Source organism: Agelaius tricolor, unplaced genomic scaffold (genome assembly GCF_023055355.1).
Source record: "Agelaius tricolor isolate 1412-34295 unplaced genomic scaffold, bAgeTri1.0.p SCAF_2, whole genome shotgun sequence".
Classification (NCBI taxonomy): Eukaryota; Metazoa; Chordata; class Aves; order Passeriformes; family Icteridae; genus Agelaius; species Agelaius tricolor.
This window is the reverse complement of record NW_027269262.1, coordinates 61,474,604-61,495,239: the sequence shown is the minus strand read 5'-3', so window position 1 is coordinate 61,495,239 and position 20,636 is coordinate 61,474,604. Positions and strand designations below refer to the sequence as shown.

The 20,636-nt window shown below is 39.4% G+C and overlaps 1 protein-coding gene across 1 annotated transcript in view; it reads left to right on the top strand.

Annotated features, from left to right (window-relative positions):
• The window catches only part of CPA6 (carboxypeptidase A6), an 81,398-nt gene extending 61,435 nt beyond the window's left edge, over positions 1 to 19,963 (top strand). Inside the window, exons 7-11 of the mRNA XM_071420527.1 lie at positions 6,121 to 6,231; positions 6,474 to 6,564; positions 11,643 to 11,845; positions 16,826 to 16,910; positions 18,264 to 19,963. Of these exons, the coding sequence (XP_071276628.1) occupies positions 6,121 to 6,231; positions 6,474 to 6,564; positions 11,643 to 11,845; positions 16,826 to 16,910; positions 18,264 to 18,451 (678 nt within the window). The 3' untranslated portion in view covers positions 18,452 to 19,963. The remainder of the gene's footprint in view (positions 1 to 6,120; positions 6,232 to 6,473; positions 6,565 to 11,642; positions 11,846 to 16,825; positions 16,911 to 18,263) is intronic.
• The last annotated feature ends 673 nt before the right edge of the window (positions 19,964 to 20,636 follow it).

Genomic DNA, 20,636 nt, shown 5'->3' with positions numbered 1-20,636 from the left:
CACTGTTTGTTTTTTCTCCATCAGAGATCACCTCTTCCAGCCTCTTCACTCAGCACTTCATTCATCAGCCTTTCAGCAGCAAGAGGCACTGGTACCAATGCAGAATTTGTTTTATCCTCATGATTTTTTTCCATCCTGCAAATGCTGTTCTTGCCTTTTGAAGTTCATGTGCAGTGTTCACACCTACCTGTAGTAGTTTCTGCTTCTACTCAACGTCTCCCTGCCATTCCACAGCTGTTTCAGTTCTGAATGTGCTCCCTTCTTTTGGCAGCCATCCTATACACCACTTCTCTCTGAGTATCTGCATCTCTCTAGCACATGCTTGCTACTGAAAGTCTGCACCAATTCTGAGGGTAAGGAAACTAAAGTAGCAGGGAACACTATCAATAAGAGTTTCCTGATCTGGGGCCTCGGTTGTGATGCCTTTTTTTTTTTTTTGGATAAAATCTAAGCCAATGCCAAAAAGTTGGAGTGCAGTACCATGGTATCACCACAACGAGGCATGTGATGCATTGTTTTAAAGGCAACTGTGGCAAACCATTTTTATGCTGTGAAGTATCTCTGTCTCTTTTGATCCGTGGTGGAATTTCCCAGGTTTTATTCAACAATAAGACAGTTTAGGGAAGGATCTTTCCTTTGCTGTCACACCTTGACGATAACAAATAAAAAAAACCAGTCAAAATTGTTTTTCAGTTTTCCAAAAGGAAGTACTGCATTATTTTTTGTGTGCACTTTCAGCTACTCAGCTGCATCTTTCTAACTACCCATGACCTTAAGAAGGTAAAAAGTGCTTTAATTTTGCTTGCAGCTATTAATTTTTCACAATGTAAGTAGATCTTGATAAAAGAAAAGTAACACTGCAGCTGTGTTGTGCCTGTAATAGGAATTCCTCAATGACACTTGCTCCTGTAAATTCTTATTTAAGTATTCATCACTAGGACATTCAGATTCTACCCCCTGAAGGCTTTTAGGCTGCTGGGTATGTTCTTCTTCAAGACATGAAAAGAATTCACATTGTTGTTCCAACACATTAGTTGCCCTGAGGAAGAAATTCTGCTCTGTATTTTAGCAGTCCACTCCTGTATGATGGTACTGAGTAATTAGGGCCTCAGTAAAACTGCAGATATGCAGAAACACTACTGAGCATGAAAAAGGACTGTGAAAGAAAATTCCATATGTTGGACAATTCATTTGTTCCAGAAATGGAATTAGAAACAATTGTTTGTATCTTAAGTATTTAATTGTGTCTCAAGAATTTAATTAAAGCATGTATTCAAGTCAGTTCTCTTGAACTCACTTGAATATGTTTCCCTCAATATGTACTACCATGGAGCAACACCATTAGTATGCAAAATTCAATAATTACATTTTTCAGAGGCCTATATCTTGGTGGGCACTAATTTCATACAATTACTAGTAAAGAAATCTGTGTTGCTCCTTTCAAAGCATTCACAGTGCTTCAGAATAACTCAGGCCTTTTTTTTCCCAGATAGGCAGCCCATAGCTTGTTTGGTATCTAAGAGGTTTTTCTTTTTTCCTTTTGTACTCCCTCTCTGAGTGGAACCAAGTTGGCTCTCCAGCTTCTACTAAGATCTGTGTAATTATGCATCTTCTTTCCCACAAGATCCTGCCCTTGTTTGAGTGGTCCCAGCCTTGCACAAGATTCCTGGAATGGCTGTTTGCTTCTCTAACATGTCCATCCCACCATCGTCCCTCTGCCTCTTCTCTGCTTCAGCATCTTTGCCATCTGCATCCTTAAGGAGCTACACAGTCAAGTCTTTGGGATTCTGCAGATCCTTCTTGTCAGATTCTTTTTATGGGTGTTGAGGAGTAGTTGCAACACACTCCTCTTTCTCAGTTGTTTCTGGGTTTTCTCCTGTGGTAAATGCCTTCAAAGAGGAAGGAAGGTTTTGCATTGTATTAAACAAAAACGATAAATCAGACACAGTTCAAGCTTCAGCCTTAAAAAATTTGACCCTTTGTTTTAAGCCATTTGTTTTTAAATACTCAGCTGTATCTTAGCATTAATAATGGGCTTACCACTCTGCTTGTGATTTGAATGCCAAAGCAGGACACTAGCAGTAAAAGGGAAAACAGAGATAAAAAGCTGCACTGTTTCCAAGAGCAGAGACAGAGCTAATTACTAACTTGCTAAACTGATAAAGTGGCAATGAAGGCCAGAACGGCAGATCATAGTGTCAGCCTGCTAAAGTGTAACATGTCCAGATAAAAGTAAAATATTGTCAGAAAAGCTGTTTTAACTGATATCTGAATAATGGCACGGAAGAGTTAATCCTGTTTTCCGAGAAGCAGTTTTGTGCAATTTCTGGCAGAGCAGTAAATGGAGTCAGTTCTTTGGGCTAAAATAGTAACTGTTTAATTCAGTATGATTGTTTAATTCAAAATCAGAAAGAGCCAAAGCTGATTGTTACCTTACATTTAATAATAATTAATTGTGGGATAGCAAATCCTTATTAAGCTCAATTGGGATTTCAGAGTTTCTCCCAACCCTGTCTCCTTGCTTTGTCCTTCTCACTCAATCCCCTGATTTTATAAAAAGCCTAACTGCATCCTAAATCCATGTTGCACTCTTGCCTTTATTGCCTTGGCAGTTTACAATATAGCTCTTTTGTTTACTTCGTCCTCTAAATTAAATTTCCTCTGGACCATATCCTCAGCCAGCCTAAGCTGCTGTAGCTCTATGAGCAACCATCACCCAGCTGATCCAGATGATGGAGCCCCATCCTATTAGTCCCTGGTGCTCTCCCCACCCCCAGGCAGATTGCTTGCACGGCGTTGGCAGCGTTCCTCCATCATCTGTTCACTCACTAATAACACGATTCAGCGTTTATTGAGCTGCTCTGGCTCCCTGCACATTCAGCAGCAAAGCTGCTATTGATTGCATGATGGGGAAGCAGAACCAACCCATATTCTGAGAGCTCTCTGCTCACCACAATGTAGTTAATTCACTAATGGTTCCTATTCACCTTGCTCGTGTCACAGCAGAGAGAAATCCTTTCAGCACGGCCGGGAGGGTGGGGAGGTGGTTCCCATGACCCCTGTTGGGAGGACCCCAGAGTCACGTCACAAAAAGCAAGTTGTGGGCTTTGCTCCAGCAAGGACACACCTTGGGAACTGCAGGGCTCATTGCCAAAGATTCCACTGTCTGTGCTGCCTGATTACATACATCAAATAAAAATACCAGATAAAAGCAGTATGAAAGATGTATTTTCAGCAGAAAGAGTGAATATGATCTCACACTATCTGCTTGCTTTCAAAGAAGAAAGCCACTCTAGATCCATTATATTTTTAATGAAATACTGCTCTAAAAGGGTGACAAAGTTATTTTAAGCCCCATATATTCTTTAAAGAACTGAATTGAATGACAATTTGGCTCTAAACCAATGCTAATACTTTCAATTTTGAGGATTATTACTGGGGACTATAATGCTTTCCAAAGTCTCTTCTAGTATTTTGTCAATGACAACAGGCATTAAAATAACACAAAGTCACTATAAAACTTGACATTTTGCTGCCTATATTTTTTTTGGGTTTCTAAATAGTGGTTCTTTCACCTAGCAAGGAAAATATATTCTTCACAGGATTTAAAACGTATTGTATATTAAAAAGTCTTAATTCAAATATTTTCATTATGCCACTTTTTGCAAATTTGGAAAGCTTCTGAAAAATATGCAAAATTCATTCATGCAATTTTAAGCAGTGTATTACCTTACATTAATTAATTATCTGTAGTTATTTTAAGGAGATGATTTTAAAAGTGTTTTAAAGAGTTTAGTCTTACAGCATTGCAGTTTAAAACATAAAATATAGCCTAGTGTAACAAAATGCATAATTACCAATGTAACTGACAGCACACAAAATACAGATACAAACACATATACCAATTTCATCATCACTGGTATGTAGATACCCACCATGGGTACACAACCTGAGCTTAATTTGCTAATACTCTCTAAAAATAGAAAAGCAATAAAAAATCAAGGAAGTGGTATGTGATGCTTAATTTTCTCCTCAGCTAAATTACTTCTCCCTACTACTACTTCTGAAATAAGCAAGATAAAAATGTTCATTTTCTTTAACTCACATTTTGGAGCATGGATTTGTTCTGTTTCCAGCTGTAAGAACAATTTTACCAGTTTAACATCCATACTCATCACATAGGCTCTTAATCCTGTCCAGATTTAAGTGCAGGGCCAGCCTAATGCACACAGTAGCCCTGTTTACTTCAATACATGTCACCTGCCTGTGAAATAGCAATAACACACAGTCCTTATTTTCATGGTCATTGTTTTTGAGTAACCATAGATTTGAGAAATCAGTGTTTTGGCAAAACTAATTTTTTTGCAGTTCCCTTAACACCATTTTTTTTATCCAAACCTATTTGAATACTTGATATGGCTTTTTAATACAAGTAAATCAAATCTAAATGCAAGACCAGCTATGAATTCTTTGGGAATTTCAGGCAAATGGACCAGGGACCATGACCTCCTCATTGGCTGGGGCTTTCTCCTGGGCAGTCCATCAAGATTCCCTTCAAAAGCACACTGTCATTCTCTTCTCCCCTCCAAACAAGATCTCTTTCAGGATCTCATCCTAAGGTGCAATGCTCCACACCATCCTGTCCCATTTCATTCTGTGCTTTGCCTTGCCTTGTGTTTCTCACTGTCCCCTCCTCTTGCCTGGCTGGAGCAGAGGAGCTGGGTGTGGAGTAGCACTGGGTGACTTGTCTTTTCACAAGGATCATGTGCTGCTTTGGATCTGACAGTGAGGCTGAAGGACTTGCACGTGCAGAGCACTTCGGGAGGGTGAGATGAAGCTGGGCAAGGAGAAAGCACTGCACAACAGAGGGACAGTTAATGAACCACATAGGAGAAGTATTTACAAGTCCTCCTAATCCCCTCAGTAAAGAAAAAAATGCCATACTCCTCCATGAGTAAATTTCAGCTCCAGACTTGTCCAAATATATGGTTATTTCTTACAGATATTCCACACAAAGCATCCATCAGCTCCCATGGCAGCTTCAGTAATTCAAACAGCTGCATCATCAGGAGCCCAGAAGTATTGAATTCCTGTACTTCACACTGCTCCCAAGCATTTGTCAATTGAAAAGCATTTAGCTTAGTTTATTTCAGAGCAAATGTTTCCCTTTGCTCCCCAAACACATGCTACTCTTCAGATCTGAAGGGCCAGAAATACTGCAGAGCAGAAGGCTGTAATCACAGTAGCAGGAGGAGAGGAGCCAGGCTCTGGCATCTGTCTGAACCCAGCATCAGTGTGATATGCTTTCCACCTGCCACATGAAGCACTGGATTTCTTATAAAATCAGGAACTAAACTTTGAAGGATGCAGATTTGATGCCCGGCTATGTCAAGGGACAGTATTTGCTAGAGAATGGGGAGTATAAGCTTCCTGGAACTGGTAAAGGAGCATGTCCGGCCCTAGCAAATAGAACTGCTGAGTAGCCTCTGGTTTTGCTGCATTTTTCTAAGATGCAGAATGGATAAAAAACCAGAAACTTTCCCTACCTAGACTTCTTTTACTAACCTATATACTAAAGGTTCTCCAAAAATAGAGAGGTGTCTAAATTGTAAGGGAATAAATTGCCTGTATTGATAACTGTGCATATAGTAAGCGACTTTGAATACAAACAAAAGCTGTGTTGTTAATCTGAGCCTTAAATGCTTCAAGACCTTATCAAATCACCTAGTGGGAACAACAGGGCTGCACTGTCTTACAGGAGCTAAACTCATTTCTTCAACTAAGAATCTATCCCACTGACTTTCAGCTCTTACCTCAAGAAAAATTTTGCATGCATTTTCTTCTCTGAAATATGAGTTGTATTTTCTTGAGTATTGAAAGCAACTGAGAAGCAGAGAGAATAGGGTCTTTAGAACACCTTTTTCACATGTTCACACACTGTCTGAATCACATTTACAGGAAGATGTCAGCCTTTTGGGCACAGCTAGAAGGATGTCTGTGCTGCCATGAGAGCAGACCTCTGTATTGCCAAATGCTTCCTGACTGTCATAGACCATCACAATACTTAATTGGGAAATAATTTTTATTATGGAAACTATTTTCTTTGGCTTTTCTGCTTAGGCTCTTCAGACATACCAGACTGATCCTGACATGAGAAAGATGCTAACTCAGCTGTATTTCTATATCATGCCTGTATTTAATGTGGATGGATATCATTTCAGCTGGACAAATGTAAGTGATGGCAGTAGTATTATTTGAAAAATTATTCAGACAAGAAAGATCAAATAGTTATTACATTATTCAAAGGTGACTCTGCATAAATCTGGTCCATCACTTTGTGCCTTGGAAATAAATTATTCCATTTAAAACAGAATACTGAATATGTTTACCAGGGTTTATTTGTTATGTGTACAAATAGATTTTTGCCAAAATAGAGTAATATTGCTATTTAAATATTTTGTAACTTATGCTAGGATCGATTTTGGAGAAAAACAAGATCAAAGAACATGAGGTTTCACTGCCATGGTGTTGATGCTAATCGCAACTGGAAAGTGAAATGGTGTGGTAAGTATGGAGATACTTTGGTCCTCCACTCCAGATTACCCTGTATTTACTTATTCAGCAGAGGTAATTATCCAGGTAGGTTAGATCACATCTGTTGTGAAGTGTCCTCTTTTCCATAGTTGAAGTTTTTCTTCCCATAAAGCCATAAGCCAAGGCTCAAATCTTCCTACTAACTTCTAAAAAAAATAAAAGTTCTCAAATTTGGGAAAACAGACCTTATCATTAGTAAAAACTTGTCATGGAGAATGTGGCAAAATTTTTTAAATCACACATACAGCTATTCTGTATTTTGGCAATCATATAAATAATTTGAAGCATAACATTGAAAATGAACCATGACTTTTCAAGATTTACCTGTAAATCTTACCTTTTAACTGTAGCTTCAGGAAACACTTCAAGCTTCATTTTATTCAATTTGCCATTTCTCTGAAATTATTTAACTTTGGAAATGTCAGACTGACTTTGCTGGCCTCAGTGTCCTTAGGGCCATTATTATCAGTGAGTTAATAAAGAAAGAAGGTGCTTCTAAATGCATGGAGATACAATTTTAAACTCCCAGCAGTTCTGTAAGTACTTCATAAAAATTTTTCATAGAGAACGCAGCAGTAATGAAGTAACTACCAGAAGATTTGGAATGGATCCACCAAGAAAAAATGGTATTTTCTTAAATCTTACCTAAAGATTGTGCAATTCACACAGGGGTAAGCAGCCCCTAAAGGTTCTAATGTAAAGAAGTAAGAACACTTAAATACAGCAATATAAACCTGCTGTCCCATCTTAAGGCACTTCCTTTAGTTCTCTGTGCAGCTGTTGCCTCAGCCAGCATTAGCCCACCTTCCTTATTTATATTACAATGTTGTAAAGACAAGAAATTGTGCTTGTGTAGTGCAAGGGCCCTGCCTTCAGCCCCTCCCTCTTCCTCAAGATGTTTCCACAATACTCTTGCAGTAGGGGTGAACACTATACACTCTGGCTTGAAACAGCTGAGTTCTTTAAGTAGGGCTTTGAAAATTGTAAAGATAAAAGTGAGTGTGGACAGATGCCTACATCCAATCCAGTATGGACCTGTGAAATTTGCTTCAAATTGTTTTCAACTCTACCTGCTCTAAGGAGAGGACTAAGATAGAAGCATTTACAGAAAGCCTGTGTTAGTTGAGAAACCCTCTTTACAGAAGACAGGCCCAGGGCTGCTATCACAATCTATAAGGCAATTTTATGCTGCAAAAATAACGTTAAAATGAACTGTTGCGGTGTGATGTAATAGCCTGTCCATGCCAGTTCATTCCCCAGGTGTGCCAATAACCTCTCCCTTCCCTTCTCCTTGCCCCCTGCTGACTGCTGTCCATCAGTCTTGGCATTGCAGCAAGGGTGTCATTGTGATTGGCGAAGTTCAAAAGATGCCTCTCAGCCCTGGGGACATTGGGCCATCCAGGTGTCATTTGTCCCCTGAGACTTCCCCCCCTTACCTGGTTGGTGGCATACCTACCCCTTCCCTCCCCCTCTCCCTGGGGTTCAAAGACACAGCAACCACGCAGTTGTTGCTGCATTCAGAGGCCTGTGTGCCAGGAATAAAGCTCTGGATCTAAACCCTCCAGCAGAACCCGACTTCTTTTCCTTCACCTCGCCTAAAGCCTTTCTGCCAGAGGTAAACCTGAGCTCCTGCATGCCTGGACTTGTCCCAAGTGCCCAGCTGCAGCATCCAGCCAGCCAAAGGTGTCTCTGAGGTGAAACCACCTCAGCTGCCGCCTCTGGTCAAGCAGCAAGGCCCAGACGAGCCCAGGCACATTCCATCCGGCAATATTGGTATTTCATTCCAATAATGAACGAGTCCTGCATCACTGGTACCATTGTTTACTTAAGTGCATAAGTCACAACTGCAGGTATTTTTTGGGGACACCCATTTACTGTTCAGAAAACAGCTACTGGTATAACTGGAATGATCAGTTCTCTTGTAGTGTGTTGAGAGATGTTAGGTACCTATCAGTGCAAAATTAATACAGAGTGCATTTTCTTTCTAATTCCAATTAATTTTTCTTGGGTTCCTCCTCCCTCTTCCTGCTCCCTAGTCACTGTATCAAAACACATTTTTTATTCAGTCCTAAAAATATTTGCTTAGTTTTCATACAAAAAAGTATTTTTTCTAGGCTTAGAGAAACTGTAACAATACTCACGCGTGTTGTGTGCTGTAATCCCCTACTTGTTGCATTTCTCCCCTGCACTGACATGAAAGACTGGTCCCCACCTCAAGTTTAAAAAATAAAAATTCTTTCAAGTCTGCTTCTCATCCCAAAAAAGCACATGCTCAGCTTCCGGCTTTGGACCCTAAAGTCTGTCTAATTGTCTATTTTAATGGAGACTAAAAAGGTCTTTCATGAACTGAGCTGACTGGTACTCAGATGACCCTAACCAGTCACCTGGCATTCTCATTAATACCTGATATTAGATGAGTCAGAGCAGAATCTGGATCATATCACACTTTGAGGCTTGTGTAATCATGGTGTGTTTAACATTTAAAACTGCAGATGCTTGTAAAAACCTTTCCATTCAGTTCAGTTGCACTTAAGAGTTTTCAGACAGGCTTGAACTTCACAGTGGGGCTTCCAGGCAGGTGTGCAGTGGCAGACTCTGGCCTCAGCAAAGCCACCAAATGCTATCAGCAGTGAGCTAGTCAGTGCTGATAACACAGCATCCCATCTGCTTTCCTCTTCCTTTCTAGTGTAGGACTTTGATGTAAGCTTTATGACTCTCTAGGGACCAAGCCAAGGGCCATATCACTGCTAGATTTCATGTTGCAGCAACCTGTGCTCAAAAGAGTGCACACAAATTGCACACAGACCCACATGAATACTGGCAGCACGAACTCTGGGTAGAAATGCTCTTCTTGCAATGCACGTATATGTGCAATAAGTAGTACAATGGTTTAATGATAATGAAATAATAGCAACTTTAAAGGAAATAATCAGTTACTTAAAATTAATTTAAGTCATAGGGCAAATCAAGTTAAAGTGGTTGCATCCAAATCTCCAAGAGAGCAATAGTAGGAGTTAAAATTTCCAGCACATCCCAATTTCCAGTGCACCCCACTGCTCACTGAGGACAATATCCCATATTGGCAGAAGTGGCTGCAAGGAAGTTTGAAAACCATGCTCCAGCTCATTCATCCTCTCAGTCTTTCTTCTATACCAGAGCACTGGTTTTATCAGTCTTGGCACATATTTCCTCTGTTCATTTGGTCTCATTATGGATGTTAGAGGATCCTTGTCCTCCCCTGGTATGCTATCAGGTACAAAAACAAGACAGCATGGTAACATTTTACACAATTTAATTTGTTTCTTATGACTGTAACTTAGAAATGTCCAACTCTGTTTTCATTCTTGAGTTACTTAAAGAACTTCCAGTATGAAAATTGAGCATACCCTTACATTATCCAAGGCCACCATGGAAACCTCCTCTTTTTATCACCAGCTAGGCTGCACTTAAGGTAAAGCATTAACTACCTCTGGGATGGTACATGGCTCACCATAGTAGGCTGAACAGTTTAGAGAGGTTTTTTCCTTCCCTGTAAGTCTCTAAACTAAGCCATATTTTACCATTGATCATTTTATCATTGGCTTGTAGGGATCCACTGTTTATTAACAGTGTTATCCATTGCCATGATTTACTATACAACACTGAAACAGGAGATGAAGTATCCATTAAAAAAAAAAAAAAAAAGAAGAAAAGGCAAAGGCTCTGGAGACTGTTCAATAGCTCTCCTGCAGCTATATTACCTGATAAGAAATTGAGGCAGAGTGCTCTTGGGATTTGGATGACTTGGTGGCCATCTGTTCTGCATGGAGAATACCATCTGCCCTCTCTATAACCCTTCCATATCCACTGCAATCCAAGCACTAATACCTTTGAAATCCCAACCTCTTGGCCATTGAACGGTAACCTCAATTTTCATCTTACAAATTAAACTGCAGCATGAAATTCTTCCATTTGTTTCTTTTTTCTTTTTTTTTTTGGCATTAGGTTGATTGCATAACCCTGTTTTACTTGATAGCACTATGCCTTCTCACACACAGCTCTTTTCATATTAATTGGAGGTGGCAGTACTTACTATACAAAGGAAAGCTAATAAAACACTGTTGTTGTAAGTCCCTGATGGCTCTAGGGAAGTTTGCAAGCAAACTATTATTATTCTGCAGGTCAATGTAAAACGTGTGGTATTTTGAAATTGCAGAGGATAAAAGAGCAGAGTAGATTTGCATAAATATTGTTCTTTTAGGCCCAGGCCCTAAGCTGTAAATGAGACAATGGCTTAGATCCAGAATTGCTAAATTATAAAGGAGCCACCACCACATCTCCTTTCCTAAGTTTCATCTTTCAGTACCTCGTGGCATATTATATGCAGGCTACTCGTGTGCAGCTTGCTGCCACCTGAGCAGGTTGACACAAAGATATCCTCAAAACTGAACCCCTGCCCCAAACTTGAAGCATAGTTAGGCCCTGTGCAAACTGAGGTGACTATTTTAGCTGACTGAGCAGTCATCCCGTGTGGCTTTACTTTTTTTTTTTCATGAGGTTTGCAGGGGTAAAAATAGGCAGTAGTCAGGAGCTATTATCATGTTTTTAAGATAATCCCTGTTGAAGTTACCTACCATTGTAACCACCACTGTCATAGGTAATACATTAAAAGCTGTAAAAGGCTAGATTTGTCCTGGGAGTGACTAATGAAAGAGGTACAGCTCTCTGATTTCAAATAGACCAACTGAGACCCATCAATAGTTTTAATACTGCAATGCTGATGCAAAAAGCCAGGAAGAAAATGCAGTGAAGTCAGGTTCTCCTTGTATCCTCTGGGGAGAATCACCAGTAGTGGGCCAATTAGGAGCTTGGTGTGCCTATGAGATGAACAAGCAGATTGCTGCACTGAGGTCCCCCAGGCTCATGCCCATCAGGCACAAGAAAGCAATTTAATTTGTTTATTGCTTTTCACACTTGTGCACATGGGCCAAAAGAGGCTGAGCAGCCAGAAGCTGACCCTTGGAATTTCTCTGTGATTGTTCACACCAACTTTGTCTTTCAACCTCTAGATGAAGGAGCTTCACTGCACCCATGTGATGACACTTACTGTGGTCCTTTCCCCGAGTCTGAGCCTGAAGTGAAGGCTGTTGCTCACTTTCTCCGCAAACACCGGAAACAAATAAAAGCCTATTTGTCCTTCCATGCCTATGCACAGATGCTGCTGTACCCTTACTCCTACAAATATGCAACCATTCCAAACTTCAACTGTGTGGTAAGTACATTAAAGCTTGGAGATTGGGCTCCTCTGTATATTTTTGGCACATTTTGTCTTAAGAGGAGACTTGATTCTTCAATACTTTGCACATATATAATATTGAGCAGTATTTATTCTGGATCCACTTGCAATCACATTTCTGGTTATATAACCTTCACTCACCATGACTCAGTGGTGATTTGATTAAAATGGTATCATGCCTTTCATCCATCAGTCCCTTTAAATTACTTTGTAGGTTAAATCCCTAATTTTAATTATAGTTATTATCATTTTATTTAATTAACTGTAATGGGAATTGCGTAGTTAGGTCCTTGGGCATCTAGCTGAAATTCTGTCTCTTCATGCTCAGAACTTAAACTCTAGGAGCACAAAGAAGATCATCTCCAATGTTATGAACAAAATAAAATTGAAATTGTTTATATTTATCAGTTCAAGGAGGAATCTCTTAGATTTCACCAAAATTAAAGCTTCAATTGCACTATGTATCATTCAGGTCAGACATAGTGTTTTTAACCCTTTCAGACAAGCAGGTAATTAAAACCAGGAACTTCTCTATATTAGAAAAACAAATTAAAAATAGTACACTTTTTGATGTAAGCCTATTGATTCACAGATGAGTACATTTCATGTATTCCATGCTCATCCAAATGCAGAGCTATTCCCTCTGCTTGCAGTCTGAGGTCTGTTTTAGCCAACCTCCTGTTCATCAAACCCCCCTTATGTCTTATTCTCTGAGGGACACATGGCTAAGCTTTGCTCTCTGTTTGCTCCTGCTCACAGACCCACATTGCACCAACCAGTTCCAAGCCTCTTTCTTTCACCCTCAGTCCTGAGTAAAATTACATATTCCATTTATCTCCCATTTTGACCTTGAAAGTTGCAATGACTTTTAACTTGCTGGTCTAAGCTAGTTTTCTCTAAAGGAGCTTAACTGCACCTTAGATTTATCCTGTGCAGAATGAATGATGTTGTCAGTCCCTGGGGCTTCACTGAAGTTTCACTCAGCTGTTCCCTCAGGAGGCTGAGCAGCCAGGACTCCACAAACTAAACTCTCTTTGTAGGTTTATTTCTGTTGAGACACTTAATTTCAGTAGCTATTAAACATTCTTCTGTCTGATGCCATTCCTGTGAAACAGAGCAAATTAGAAGTTAACTAAGCAGCCAGAGGAGCTAAAAATATGAGACTTGTGGGGACTGATCACCAAACCCTGTAATGACAGTGGGTAAATTTATGATTTTTATTTTTTTTATTCTACCTTCACATTCTTTTGGGTAATGATAAGGAGAAAGGAATTTCCCCAGTGAATTGATGACAATTTAGTTAGCAAAAAAACAGACTGGGAATTTAAAATCAGAGGTTCTCATTCCTTTGAAGATCAGCAGGTGCAAGTATATTTTTTTAAGAACAAACAACAGAGAAGAAGGTAAAGACGTAGTGTTAAGAAGAATCAGCAGCTTCTCTGCAAGTATATGATTATTGGGTATCTGACTAAAATGTCCAGAGTAATATAAGGCAATAGCAGATGCTATAGATGGGAAATTACTTGTAATGAGAAGGAAGATTTATCTGAGAGTTTTCATGCACATCAGTATATTTTGTTGTTCGTGTTGCTTAAGGGATAATTCCATTCTGAAATGGGACATAACTGCCCCTCAGCTTGTACACATTCTGCCTTCCACCCATTGCTTTTAGACCAAAGGATCCCAACTTTTGATGTTTAGAAGGTGTTCCTGAGGTTTGCAAGAACTTAGATCAGGCTTCTCATCAGAAGGAGTGGAGCACAGACCTAAAGGAACAAAAAACTATTTTAAACAATTCCCATGGACAAATGAAAACCAAATACCAATTCTAAATATCTTGTCAGTATTTGAACTTCATACTTCTTTTCATTGTGGTTGGTCAAAACCAAGAGGTTGAAATGGGAAACTGAAGTAATTTCCTGTTATTTATAAAGCTCTTTATAGGGATCAAAGTGCAAATTAAGGGAATACTTGTTGGTTATTTATCTGTGTGTTTTAATACAGCTAAAGGCTCCATCACCTGGTGGCTCACAAATGTATGGGTTTTAATGTTTAAGTCCCAAAAACGGTGACCTAGGCTGAGGTTTCGGATTCCCCAGTTCTCTTGGAAGTTGCAATGAGCTGGAAAGTGATAGATCTCTGTTTCCTGACACTGATGGAACAAGCATTGCTGGTCTACGTGGGCGGTGTGCAGTGGAAAACAGTAAGACCCCACATGCATAGCAGATAAATAGCTTTTGGTGCTAACAGTGGGCTATGATTAATTTTGAGCAGAAGAAAGGCTGTTTCTGTCTGGGTCAGATCATTCTAGTGAGCTGTCAGTTACCATTTCAATTAAAGTGTTCAATTATTCAGAGCTGCTTTGAAACTGGAGAGCTGTGTACTGATCACAACATGCATATTCTGTTCTAATTTAGGCTCAACTCTCTTATTAGCACTCTCCTGAAATCTGCTCTTTTAAGATGCTTAAAATGAAAGTACTCTTTTAGATTGAAAAAAACACCAGCAGAAACACAAATCCATCTCAAGAGTTTTAAATTTCACCTGATTTTCATCCTTTTTCTTCCTGTACTGTCATTTGCCTTAGTGTTTGCAGTGAACTTATATGGCATGACTGAGTTTGTGTACATCTCTGCAAAAATCTGGTAATTTTATGTGGCATTTTCTCCTTGAGGGTGTTCAAAGACTGGTTGCCTGGATTTATTCAGGATCTAACCTGCACAGTATGATGCAGTTGAGAACTGTCCCTTTTTGGGGCACATGGGTCTAACAGTGGAAGCCAGCTGCATTCCTCAAGGCTAAGAGCTTAAAGTTCACAGTGCCCAGGGATGCCCAGGGTGAACTTGGACTTGGGGTGCTCCTGGTCTGACCTCCAGATAGCTTTTGCCTCTGCACAGAACCCATTACTGTTGTGCTGATTTTAAATGGACATTGCCAAACTATTTCTTTGAAAGATTTCAACAGGATTATCTGTTGTCTCACTGCTGTACAATGAGTAACTCATGCACAGGGAGTCTTCTCATTTGTGGCTATGTTCTACTTGCCATGGTGCATTTATCAGGACTTTGATTTCCGGTTTTCTCAGCTCTCCCAGCTGAGCCCTGTATCCTGCTCCCTTGGCATCAGGCCTCTTGTCAGGCCATCCCAGCTCCTCACTAAGACCCTGGGATGGTAAGCACAGCTGCTTGTAGAGTTTGATTGAACAGCAGAGTCTCGTACTTGGGACAGTGCAGGCACCAGACAACAGCTCCTGGCCACAGCTGGAGTTCCCCTTCCCAGGCCCTGTGCAGCCACAGCCACCATGGTGACCTCACACTGCCACCCCACCACCTTCACAGGGTCCAGCAACTCCAACCCTGTCATGGGTCTTGTGTGTCACAACTCAGAAGTCAAGGCATCTGGAGGAAGAGTGCCAAGTGACAGCACTTCTATCCTCTCCCACAGGACAGGTCCTTCTCATCTTTGGTGTTAGGGTGAGTCAGAGGTTACCCCTTATACTGGCTGGCAACCACATCCCAGCCCTGCAGGAGTTTCAGCAACACTCAGTTAAGCAGTCCTTGCTTCCACACACTCTCCAGTGGAGGTGTAAAGAAGTCAAGCTGAAAAGGGCAGAGTCTCCAGCACTATCAGCCTTCTGCTAAAAAACCAAAAATTCTGGTTTTGCCTAACAATATTGTTTGTAAGGGAATAAAAATGTTCTCTTTCATTTGCTAAGAGGAGTTACTGTGTAAAATAAACTCACCAAAGCCCTACCTGCATATCAGGAAGTGAAAATGAACTTATTCTTATTTCTGGAATGACATTTAAAGCAGTTTTCTCTGTCTTCTCTACTTGGACCGACAAAGCCTTCATGGGTCAGACTAAGGATTAAGTCAGAATCCCAGCTCCTGACAAGGGCAAATAGTGGAAGGTTAGGAGAAACATAATCAATGGAAGGCAATTAGAGGGTAATCCTTCTCCAGTGTATTCAATTAGTGCCTGGTGAATAACAAGGTAAGGACTGAGTTCATGAAAACTCACGTAAACCAATCAAACCTGTTCAAGGAAATAAAACTAAAACAACAATTGCAGCTTCATGCAGTGGTTCAAAGTCCAGAGTTTCTAGCTCCAAAGATAATAATTTCCTGTTCTCTACGGAGAGGCAACTGTGTTTTCCCAGCCTTCACTGTATATTTGCCAATATCCTTTTCTTTGGGGTAATTTTCCTTTCTCTGTGTTTCGATGCACTATCCATATGTGAGTCAGAATTTTCCATGGGCCAGGCCTTTTGCACGCAGTTTCATGGGACGAACCATGAACCTCCTAAACAGCCTTTCCGCTGCAAGCTGTTGCAATGTAGGCACTGATTTTACCTCTACAGGACTGAAATCACATTTCTGAAATAGTGCAAAGAGCTCTCCAAGACTACATCATCAGACCCCAGAGAAAGCTGGACCAGCAGTGAACATTTACCTGCTGATCAGAGATTCAGGAGTGGAACTTGGCTCCTGGTTCCCACTCTGCTCACTGAATCACTGTGAGTGTCAACAAGACATCATTTCTCCTTCACAAGCTCAGCAGAGACAAGGTTTAGTGAACTGGGAAATTCATGTTCAGAAAATGCATGCACGAATTTTAAATGGCATAAAAAAGAGATTATTTCATCTCATGGTCTTACATGTCATCTAAATTTGTTGTGTTGCTAAATTGACAAATATACCTATAATTACAAACACTTAATGTCTGATCATTCATGGTGCAGTGAGCTCTTTTATATAATACAAAACCAAGTTTTTCAGGGAATTGCTGTCATTAAAAATGAATAATGCATTTATCCTTTACAATCATTTTAACTTAGCTGCTGTGGAACACAGCATTGTGCCAGAGGTCAATGATCCATTGACTCAGGTTCCAATCACAATACAGTATTTAATTCAAAGTCTAATTTATGTATTTGATTTTTTTTCTTCTCCCCAGGAATCAGCAGCCTATAATGCTGTTAATGCTCTTCAGTCAGCCTATGGTGTACGATACAGATATGGCCCTGCATCCAGCACTTTGTGTAAGTTTCCCTCTGCAGGTTTGTGACTTTGACCTTCCTACAGTAAGAGGGAGAAAACCCTTATTATAACAAAGAATGCAAACACTATTTAAAGTGAACTTTGTTCCGGTTTTGGGTTGTGAGGACGGCAAAAGAAAGTTTTGCAACTGATTCAGTCAGTTGATTGCAGTAAAATTAACTCAACTGATGTAACAAAAGAGATTAAAATGCACTTGAGAGTCAAAAGCCAGTAAATAACATATTCATATCATATAAAACTATGGGGTTTTTTAAAAAGAAAAACTAAGGTCTTGAAAACCGTATCTTTATCAGATACTGCAAATGCACTACTAAGTTGTAACAGCATATGTCAGGCAAGCTCTCTGTACAGAGATAAAACAAAAAGAAGTTCAACAGGTTTTAACAAGACACTTTTTTTCTTTACTGAAGCCTTGAGGTCTGAATGCTGTGGCTAACGATAATAGACATTGAAAAAAAGTGAAAAGCTAAAGACTTTTCACAAGTAACTTCCTGCATCTCCTCTGCCATTGCTGTGTTTCAGCTACAGTTCCACTTATCACAAGCTTCCATCTCACAGCATAGTCATCATCTTGTGCTCATTACACTGCAGTCAGTCACTGTGTCAAAGGAAAAGCTGTGGGAATTGATGCCAGAATTGCACAGGTTACAGCACATGAGAGATTTATGTGTATAAAAAAGTGTGTCTTGGATAATCAACATATGGAGACAAAACTATTTCTTTCTTCAAAACTCTTTCTTCTGACAAAAACATAAGCAGCACACTTCCTCAGGAAGGTTTTTTAATATTAGACATCACCTATGCAAATGCTCTCATGCTGTGGGGAAATGGTGAGAAAGTAAGACAAATGAAAATAATTTTAAAAGCATTTTAAAGAGAAGATGGCAGATTACTTTACCAACTTTCCTCCTTCTCACTGCAAATGAATTGCCTAAAAAACCCAATTTAAAGCTAGGAGCAGCAGAACTCTCCAGTCCAGCTGGGAGATCTTTGTGGAAAGAAAGCATCAGACTGTGTTCAGATGGAGACGGAACAGTTTGAGGCTTTATTCTAGATATTCACTTTTATTAAAGTTTTGCTTGACACAAAACAGTTATAATAATTTTTTCCTATGAAAATGAAGGGACTAATCCATATTGTGCTGAGCACATTTCACCATGTGCTGAGTGTTCATGCTATTCTCTGAAGGGTGTTCACGATCAGGGCAAGCAATAGCTGGAGTTGCAAGAATACTCACTGAGTCACAGAGACAAAATGCCACAAGAAGCCTCTGGTGATTTCAGCATGACCTGCATTTAACATTTTTAATGCTTTCTCTGAATTTCCTCTTTCAGATGTGAGTTCTGGCAGCTCTATGGACTGGGCTTACAAAAATGGCATCCCATATGCATTTGCATTTGAGCTGCGTGACACTGGCCATTTTGGATTTTTGCTTCCTGAAATGCTGATCAAACCAACCTGCACAGAGACCATGCTTGCAGTTAAAAATATAACTCTTCACTTGCTGAAGAAATGTCATTGAGATGGATTTCTAGGAGCTGGAAGTAAACATTTTACTCCTAGTACTGATGCCTTTCAGTGTGTTCAGTTGCCATTCAAAGTCTTCAGAATTCAAGAAGTTAATGGGAAATGTGATATTGTTTCTGCCAAATTAACTTAGAGGAAAATGGAAAAAAATCATTCAATATCTGCTCTTCTAAAGTCTATAAAGCTGATATACTAATTTAGTTACCAGTTTGGTGCAGAATATTTTTGCAATAAAACCTTTATTCTGCAATTTCAGTGAGGCCAGCTCTAAAATAAAGTGCCACTGCCAGGCAGTTCCGGGCCTTACACCTTCCCCTATTATGAAGACCTCCCAGGGGGTCTCTCAAACCAAGGGATAAAGTTTACAATTATGTAAATGTACCCTGTGACCCAACACAGACCTGTATCTACAGCAATAAATGCCTTATAGTGGTAGCTGGCTGCACTGCAAGTGGCAGTGTGGCTTCCTTCTGCGTGTATACGTACATACATACATATTTGCACTTTTGTGATTTTTTGAATTCATATTATGCAATAGTTTGAACCAAGGTTTCTTTTAACTGTTCAGAGAAATCTACTTTCAAATGTATATAATTGGTGTGGGCTCAAAATCAACATATTGTCTTTGAAAATGTAACTTTCCTAGTGATGTAAGGATTATAATGGAATACTATTGAGCTAGACAATGTTCTGCTTTATGGAGAGACAAAGCAACTTGCCATGACTTGGAACTTGAAGCTGGCAGTCGACTGGTGCATCTGGGCTCTGCTGTAGATAGTGACTGCCCATTTCCACCAGCCAAGGATTTAGCCTTAAACTGTAATTAACTGATGTTTTATTTATCAATACTCTTGCAGTGAGTTCTATGGCTCTTTGGCTATGTGGCCCCTCTTCCTGGAAGCTGTATTGTTTTGCATGTTTTAAAGGAATTAATAAATTTTTTATGGATTCTTAAGTGAGACAGAGGTGAAGGTAGAAGCCTTACAGCTGAAATAAAGTGAATAAGCACCATGTTGAAAGAATAATGAAAGTACAGAGAAGATAACATGTTGAGGGATTTTTAGGACTTTTAAAATACATTTTTTTTAATCTTATTATATCTGCAGAAGCATATATTTTACTTAATGATTTTTGAATTTAATCTTATCCACTACATATTAACGAAAACATATTTGTTAATAAAATGGTCAAAGACTTTTGAAGTATTCTTCATATTTTACTTAAGGATAAAAACTTTAGTTCAAGTATGTAGCAATTTTACCTATCTGTAAAACATTCCTGATGCTAAGGATGGGGAATTAAAAAAAACCAACAAAGTCCTCTCTAAATAAGCACTTGAACTTAGCAAATGGGCAATCTTTATAAATCTTATAAGAGAAGTACTGTATTTAATTAAGCATATCATTGTTTTCAGGACTGCAAAAGGCAATCAGTGAACAAAGATGACAGAATTGCATTCTATTTGTCTAACATTTTGTTAATAAATGTGTTTATTTTACACAAGTTTCTGAAGGTTTGTTCAGATTTGTTTAATTCAGTCTTGTTTGAGTAACGTAAGTTTCTATTCTGGTTTATTAAATGTCTTGGGGACAGAAGCCCTCAAAATAGTAATTTCCAATTGCTTATGTCCATAACCATTAAATATTTTGAACACAGCAATAACTGTCTTTTGCTATGCACACATTCCTGACCAATGGCCTTAATAGCAGTGTAAATGATTAGCACCAATCATTATGTGTTGTTCTGAATTCAGGTGACAAGACTGAACTTACTACAAAGACATAAGAGACTGAAGAAGAGAATGAATGAGGGATGTCTAATTAGCATGAGGCAGGTTTACCTCTGAATTGCTACACTACAAGCCTGGACCAGGAACAGGCAGATTCTTATGTGATGGTTTGATTCCTGCTCACAGTCCAATAGTTCACCATGTGAAATATTTCAGCTTTGTCTTCATACCATTGCAACTGCATTGGCAATGAAAAGTAATTGAACTCTTGGAACAAGGAAGGGAAACAAACAAATATCCTCCTTTAGGTACCAAGAGGACCTAACATTTTAGACCTAGTTGACCTTCTTGGACAGGAATAACTGTAAGTATTCTTAGATTTATCTAAGACACTTTGACATTTAGAAGTACTTGATATCAAACCCTTTCTATGAATAAAGCTACACACTAG